This window comes from Cicer arietinum, chromosome 8, assembly GCF_000331145.2.
Source record: "Cicer arietinum cultivar CDC Frontier isolate Library 1 chromosome 8, Cicar.CDCFrontier_v2.0, whole genome shotgun sequence".
Classification (NCBI taxonomy): Eukaryota; Viridiplantae; Streptophyta; class Magnoliopsida; order Fabales; family Fabaceae; genus Cicer; species Cicer arietinum.
The window spans coordinates 7,816,577-7,824,346 of record NC_021167.2 but is presented as its reverse complement, the minus strand read 5'-3'; the positions used below and the strand labels follow the sequence as shown (position 1 = coordinate 7,824,346).

The 7,770-nt window shown below is 30.4% G+C and overlaps 2 protein-coding genes across 5 annotated transcripts in view; one reads left to right on the top strand and one right to left on the bottom strand.

The window, feature by feature from the left end:
* The first annotated feature begins 638 nt into the window (after positions 1-638).
* On the top strand, positions 639-5,002 carry LOC101489492 (uncharacterized). Of its 3 annotated transcripts, none has more exons than XM_004512362.4 (3): positions 639-916; positions 2,070-2,494; positions 4,332-5,002. In XM_004512362.4, the coding sequence occupies exons 2-3, from the start codon at positions 2,148-2,150 to the stop codon at positions 4,819-4,821; spliced, it is 837 nt and encodes a 278-aa protein (XP_004512419.1). In that variant the 5' UTR covers positions 639-916; positions 2,070-2,147; the 3' UTR covers positions 4,822-5,002. The 3 variants fall into 3 exon arrangements, with proteins under 3 accessions (XP_004512419.1, XP_004512418.1, XP_012574615.1); XM_004512361.4 differs by having other exon boundaries at positions 2,009-2,494; XM_012719161.3 differs by lacking the exon at positions 639-916 and adding an exon at positions 953-1,215 and having other exon boundaries at positions 2,009-2,494.
* Positions 5,003-7,060: 2,058 nt separating this feature from the next.
* LOC101488936 (MOB kinase activator-like 1A) overlaps positions 7,061-7,770 on the bottom strand; it is a 5,759-nt gene continuing 5,049 nt past the window's right edge. For both annotated transcript variants that reach the window (XM_004512358.4, XM_004512359.4), the window contains exon 7: positions 7,061-7,403. In XM_004512358.4, coding sequence (XP_004512415.1) covers positions 7,335-7,403 — 69 coding nt within the window. In that variant the 3' untranslated portion in view covers positions 7,061-7,334. The remainder of the gene's footprint in view (positions 7,404-7,770) is intronic.

Sequence of the window (7,770 nt, the reverse complement as noted above, 5' to 3'; positions counted from 1 at the left end):
TGAAATTTCATCAAGTTTTGGACCAAAATTCTGTTTGGGGACCAAAATTGGAGAGAAACAAAATAGGGGGATTACTTTTGCGATTCAGCTAAAATAGGGAGACCAAATCTGCAATTAAAGCTAAAATTTTTATCACGGGTCAATAAAACACCAGTGCCAAAATCCACATTTTACAAAATAATACTCGATACCACATTGAAAGCGGAGCCATCAATACATCATCGTTAGTCTTAATAGCTCCAAATTAATATATGCTATTTTATTAGGGTTAATCAAAATTGACTTTAGAACGTTACTTTTAATTAAATAGTTATAAATAAAATCAATTTTTTTACAAATATTATGTCACAAATCATTCTCATCTTTGTACTTTAGTAGGAAAAATTCGAAGAGTTTTAATATTTCTATAATTCATTAAGTGTTAAATGTATAAAAATATTATCACAAGTATGATAACAATTTGTTTTAAATCCTAACTCAAAATCAAAGTCGATATTTTTATATTGAACATTTTTTTATTAAAAATTTATAATTATTTAAATTAATTATGATAATCATAAAAAAAATGATTAGTTATTATTTTTGACTAAAAATTTGTATTATTATAAGTAGTAGATATATTGAGATTGTTACGTGGGCAAGCCATATGCAAAACTAGTGTAGAAATATTCCCTTTTGATTGAGATCCCACGAACACACCCTTTTCACAATTCACTCACACACGAACCTTCCTTATAGATTATATTCATTTCTACTACCAAACCTTTCATTTTCTTTTTCATTCTCTGCTTATTAAATTCATTCATTCATGCTACAATTTTGATTTCAAACAATCAACAAAGTTTTTTTTTTTGAAAGAGAGAGAGAGAGAGAGAAAAGGACTCAGCTTTCTGCTTCCAAACCAATCACTACTCTTGTAAGTAAACAAACACTTTTTTTTTTTTTTTTATCATCATTATTATTATTATTATTTTCACTTTAGTATCATTTTTATTTTTATGATGACTTTTAGAATTAGAACCCCATTATTCACTTGTAAAGTTGTTAATTATTTCATCTGTTATTATCTTATAAAAATCTCAACTTTCTTGCCTAAAGACTCAATCTTTCTCTTTTAAATATTAATTAATTGGAGAGAAAACAAAATATATTTTATGATTTATTCATATTATTCATGAGTACAAGATGGGTTGGGCTTGTTGAGTTTATGATAAGGTGAAAATTTTCCCAGTTGTTAATGGATCTCTATGCTTCTTTGATTTTCCTCTTTATTGATTTTTTTTTGCTCACAAGTTTTGACTTTTCTTTTTGGATTTTTTTCTTTGTTTTATTTTGATTTTCTGATTGGGTTGTGTGATTAAGAATTTAAGATAAGCTTTTCCTCATTAACTAAAAATTGAACTTGTCTTCATAGTTAATTTGCAGCATGATTGAAGAGAAATTTGAGGGTTTTATTTTATTTTTCTATGGAAAATGAAAAATTGGAGTTGACTCTTCAAATCAGTCTTTTTCAAATGATGAGTCATAATTGGATTATGATTGGTTAATTAGGTACTCACATCTTTGTTTGTTTCTTGAGAAAATTCAAGGGCTATGGAGGATATCTTTGGAAGATTTTCTCATTGGTTCCAATTGTAAAATAGAAGATTTATTTATTGTACAATTTAAGTTGTAGCAAAAAGTAGTAAAGAATTTAGAATTTTGTTGCATACCAGATGGATCTGACACACAAAAGCATACTTTGAAGTCTATGGCTAAAAATTGAAATATCATAATCTGTGTAAGCATTGTCTGACACATGTCAATGTTCAACACTAATACGACACTTGCACGCACGTGGTTACATCCAATCACTTCTATATTTTAAATTATTATTTGTGTCTACATGTCATGTCATTGTCGTCTCCGTGTCTGTGCTTCATAGATTATAATTTATAGCAAGTTTCTGTTAAAAAAAAAAGTATGTTATTTGATGTTTGAAAACTGATAGTGCCTTTGTGCAAAATAGGATTAATTGGTTGGTTCATAAAGAGGATATCTTTCAGAGATTGTGTGTCTGCTTTATACAGCTAAGACACCATTCTGTGGCAAAGTTGATAAAGTCCAAGAGAGACATATCTGAAGAGTAGTAAAAATCAGTCATAAACATGGGATCTTTCAAGGGTCATGCTTTACCAGGGACATTGTTTTTTGTAGTTGGGGTATGGCATATATGGGCCTCTGTAGTAAGATACGTACGTAATCCGAAGACATTTCGAGTCCGTGCCTGGAATCCTGTACCTGGATTTGATGGCAGGCTCAAGCACTTGGAGCTCTATGTTATTGCAATTGGTGCTTTTATTGACATGTGCATTGAGTTTTTGTATTCAACTCACCTCAAGATATTTGTTGGTGGAGTCCTTAACCCTTCTCACATGAATGACTTTGAGCACTCAGGAATGCTTCTTATGTTCTTTCTCTATGGTGTTGTTGCTCTACTCAGCGAAAATACCAGGTTAGTTAGTTCCTTTTTCACTCTCTCTTGTTTATCCATTTCATCTTATGTATTATGGAAGTTAAACAAAAGGTAAAGTTATGATAAAATGAAGCTTTAGTGGTAAATTGACACTCTTGTTGTTGTAGTGTTGCTAATGTATGAAGTTACTTTCAAGTGAAATTGTTAAGTGTTGTATTGTCGAAAAGTGATGAATTTTGATTTTTTGAATTCCGATCAAAACAGTTAATAAATTTTGTAAGGTCGATCTGCCATGCTATTGATAACAGTAGAAATTCACAAATCATGTAGCAAAACTCTATAAAGTCCATGATTTGGCAGTTTAATTCTAAAGGTTAACATTGTGGCTTCTACAGTGTATCTGATTACCATATATGATTTCCATAGCTGTCTTTGTTGTTGTCACTATCATGGTTATCAGATTGAGATTCATATCGTCAATTGGATGAACTATTTTCGGAATCGTTAATAAAATCTTATTATCAATTGTAAGATACATTACTAATAATATTTTTAAGTAACAACAAGTGGCATAGCTATTAGTTACATAAAGCTGATATATCATGTCCAAAGCTCAAAATAATTTAAGATTCAAGTCATAAATCAAATGACAAAAAAAATGTCTTGACTACACGAAGTTTAGGTGGTGATTTGTTCGATTGGACCAAGATTCATCGCAGTGAATTGAAATTCAACATAATGAATCAGGATTCAATATAAAATTTATGTCCAAAATAGATATGTACTAGGGATTCAAATCGATTAAGTTCAATTTTGTATCGATGAGATACGATTTACATGTATCATAAGATTCTGATAACCATGGTTCCTGCAAAAAAGCCTTTTTTAAAATTTGTTATTTAAATTGGCGTGCTCACTAATTTATCATGTTTCCTTCTGTATGTCCACTAAATATGTTTGTTCTTGAGCAGCCTAATATCCTGTACTGTATTACAAAAGAAAAGTTCATTTTTTAACTTTTTGTCTGTTACTGTAAATGATGCATTGTTTTCTCCTTGTAACACAATGCACTTCACCTTATACAGTTTTCATAGACACCAGAATGTGCTGGTTGTTCTTGGTTTGCCCCAGGTTCATTTTTGGGGGACCAAAGTCAGATGCTATTAAAGTGCACAAAAATCTCTATGCAGTGCAAGGGGGCTAGTATTTACTCCTTCCGTCTCAAAATATAAGCAAAAATGAGTCAAAGAAAGTGGATGTATCTAGTTCAAACATCCATTTTCTTTGACTCATTTTTGCTTAGATTTTGAGACGGAGAGTGTATGTTGTTTACCCGAAATTATTCATTTAGGATCCTCAAGGAATATTCATATAATATGTAAAAATACTCCCAAAAAATTCAATCTAATTGCCATGTAAAATTAGCTGAATAAGAAGGCAAGCCTTGTCTCATGAGTCACTACACTTGCGACGACTCCAGAATTCGGTTCTAAAATGTTTTGTACAGCTTATTTTGTTCAATATCTTCAGATCTATGCATTGCAAAGTTGTATTTCATTTGTCACAGTCCTGCATCTTCAACTATACCTTTCCTCTCATTTTTCCAATCTGAGCTTGAATATGCAGTTTATTGTAAAATGTAATTTGAATGGATTTAATACATATATACTGTCAGTATAATTTTTTTTTTAATATTGTCAGACAATTAATAATATTCGACTTTAATCATAACTACTTTTAAAGTCACACATGGTTGGTTACACTAACCGTATATCAAGATTAAACTCAATTTGAATTTAAGTGCTAGTTCTCTTTCAAGCATATTAATAAATGTCTTACTAACCATCTTCCCCTTTGTGATTTTTTTCTTGCATAGATTTCTTCCCTTGCAAGAAGGTGTTCTTTGTTTAATTGCCGCCATGGCATTCACTGCAGAGTATCTTCTATTCTACTTTCATTCAACATCACACAAAGGACTTGAAGGCTATTACCACACTCTCCTTGTCTTCCAAGTAGGACTATGTATTTTATCTTCGATTGCGGGAGCACTTTTGCCAAACAACTTTCCAGTTGATTTATGTAATGGCATCGCGATAGCATTGCAAGGCATTTGGTTCTATCAAACTGCATTTGTTCTTTACGGCCCCATGCTACCGGACGGTTGTAAGATTAAGGATAACAATATCATATGTAATTCAGTTGACAGCGAGATTCGCGGCGAATTGCTTGCTAACTTTCAGATGTTTTTCGCCGTCCTCGTGGTCCTTGTTGGAACGGTGGCGGCTTATGGATATGCAGCTTCAAGATATAGAAATTCTGAAGTTAACAACTTGCATACAATTCAAGATGGATTAGATCAAGATTGAAGTAGGATATGTTTTTTTTTTAATTTCTTATAGAACATGTCTGTAATCTGTATATTGGAGTTAAAAGGTGCATTTGTATGATTACTTAGAGGAAAAATATTATACATTTTTGTTGTGCAATGACTTTTAGGAAGTTGTGTAAAAGGAATAGGAAATTTATTCTTTTATGTGTTGCTGGTTATATTTCTTTTCTTGCTGTCAAATTATTGAGCAAAATTATTGGACTTCTGCAACAAGAGATCATGATCGGTTCATTTTATTGTTATGACTCGTGATTATGAGTTCATGACTACAATATATTGATTTTTTCTTTAATTCACATTTTGAAATAAATAAATAATATTATTCAGGGGTCTAAAGTTTCACTTTTTAATTGTTGTGAATGAATCATTGTGCTACATTCCTTTATTTGGAGACCCTTTCTGTTCATTCTGGGCGTAACAACATATTTGATACGATTCAAAATAAAACAAAAAACTATCCTCTCGATAATCAGTATTACTCCCTATTACTACATGATTTTAAAAATATAAGCTTAATTGTAATTTTGATATTTTTATTTTTATCAATTCGTAAAATTACTCTTTTATTTTAAACTCTAAAATTTTGGTTCATTTTTTAACTAAAAAAAATGATGAGATATTTTAAATGATATAAAATATCATAGGATAATGTTCAACAATTAATAATCATGAAATTACAATAAAGTGCTCTAAAAATTTCAGTTTCAACTTATGAAATTATTCATTTTTATAATTTAATTAATAATATATAAAAATTAGTGTTTTTAGATGGTTCTAAAACATGAAATCGAATGACACGTCATTTAAAAATAAATCAAATCATAATTTTTTAATTAAAAAATCTAGACGAGAGATTAAAACCGTCATATTTTAAAATAGATGAATAATTCTACAAATTAGTGAAAATAAAATAATCAAAATTATAATTAAGATTAAAATATACCTGTATTACTTTAAAAAAATATTCTAGTACTAAAATTTGATTTATTAGTTCTTAAAGTATATGAAAATTCATGTTGTTAGTTCCGTAACATCTTGACAACATAGACTTAAGACAGATTTTCATAGGCTATAAAAACAAGTTTGAGCTAAATTTGATGTGAACTTTTCAACCTAATACAAAAAGTGAATAGAGAAGTAAAAGTCTTTATATATATACATCCTAGTACGAATCATTTCTTTGATTTCAACAAACTCATTACGACCATAGATGGTCTAGAGGTTGTCCAAATAAAACACATGTTTGCAAATCAGATAATAGGTGAAAAGAAAGTTGGGATTGATTTCAGTTTACAATAAATCTTCACACTGTATTATTACATGACTCTTTTGATACATTTCTACCAACAGATGAAGTGCATTTCGAAAATAATCTATCCGCAAAAATTTTCCATACCAAAGACAACTCATAACAACAAAGTGGTTGGTTAGTAGAATCGGAATAAAATCTAAAGATAACAGAGTTGATTCATGCAGAGAGAGCATGGTGGTCATTAACAGATGAAAAAGAAAACATGATGGGATTGATGATAATGGGGAGAAAACAATAAAGATGTAGAGTTTGAATCGGTGTGAAAAAAAGGATGAAAGCTTAAACAAATGAACAAGTAAACCCTCACAAGGGAGATGACAAACTCCAGTAACGAAGTAGAATAGTAAAACTCCAACAGTGGAGGAGAGACTCCTAAAAGAGGGACGAAAAGGGAGAGCTTTTCTCTCTACCATCGTTAGCCTAATGGTTAATTAAAAATTGACACCACATCTCCACACATATAAAATCATCACATTTAACGTCAAACGAAAACTTTCAAAAATACAAAAGATTTGTAATAGTGAGAATGAATTAAAAAGCAATGCCCAAATTACAATTAAATCATTTTCAAAAATTTGAATTCTCTAATCACGCATTTGAAAACAACAGTGGATGTCCGATCTTAATCAAAGAGTCCAAAAAATACAAATTTTAATCTTATAATTTAAAATACCAAATTTAAATCTAAACCAACAGATCTTGATCGAACGATCACCAATATCCCAATTACGTGAACATGGGATCTCCAACTGCAAGGGAGCCTATTTCCCTTTTCAACCACCAACGGATAAATACTAGTATGTTTCTGTGTAAAATATTTACATACAAGGCATATATGAGCAATTCTCAAGACTAGAGAGTAATTAAACCAAATTAAAATGTCTAAGCAACCAGCAAACAAATCTATATGATTATTATCACTTCATTATTATTGGCAATGGAAATATCCCAGAAACAGCCTTCCAAACTCATACTCAAATGTCAACATGAAGTTGCATTTGATACTTTGTGTGAGCTGTGATGAAGGATAACTTAGACTCTGTTCCCAAACTCATTTAACACAACAGACAAGGAGAATTTCTGAAACCAGATATTAAAAACCAGTCTCTGATTTGAGTAATAAATTATGTTTCCTAGGATAAGTTGTTTCACAGTAAGCTTGGTCTCAATTCATACATTCAATATATAATGGTTTCTATAAGCTCTTGAAGAGGAGCCAGTTCCTTTTTGTCAATCAGCCCAAACTCCTGCACAAATAATAACATTAGCATTTTATTTTGAAAAACAAAATCACAATTCTAGAAGCAAATAAATAATAATAGTTTTAAAAACTTGAGATCGAACTAGTGAGACTTCCAAATCATAGTTCAATCAGCTCAACCATGGTTGAACCGCATGACAGATAAATAAAAAATTTAAAAAGTATTAAAAAAAAAAGTAAAAAGTAAAAAATGCAAAAAATTAAACTGTTTGAGCCAACTGCGGTTCAATAAGACTAAGAAACAACTGAGATCAAACCAACAAATGAACTTGGCCAGTTACCGATTTAACCAGTTGAACCAGCCGATTCGGTCCAGTTTTTAAAACATTGGTAATAATACAATCATTGAATTC

Coding starts and splice junctions, on each gene's coding strand:
- LOC101489492 (XM_004512362.4), top strand. CDS start 2,148: ATGGGATCTTTCAAGGGTCATGCTTTACCAGGGACATTGTTTTTTGTA. Junction 2,495..4,331: donor CTACTCAGCGAAAATACCAG/GTTAGTTAGTTC, acceptor TTTCTTGCATAG/ATTTCTTCCCTTGCAAGAAG.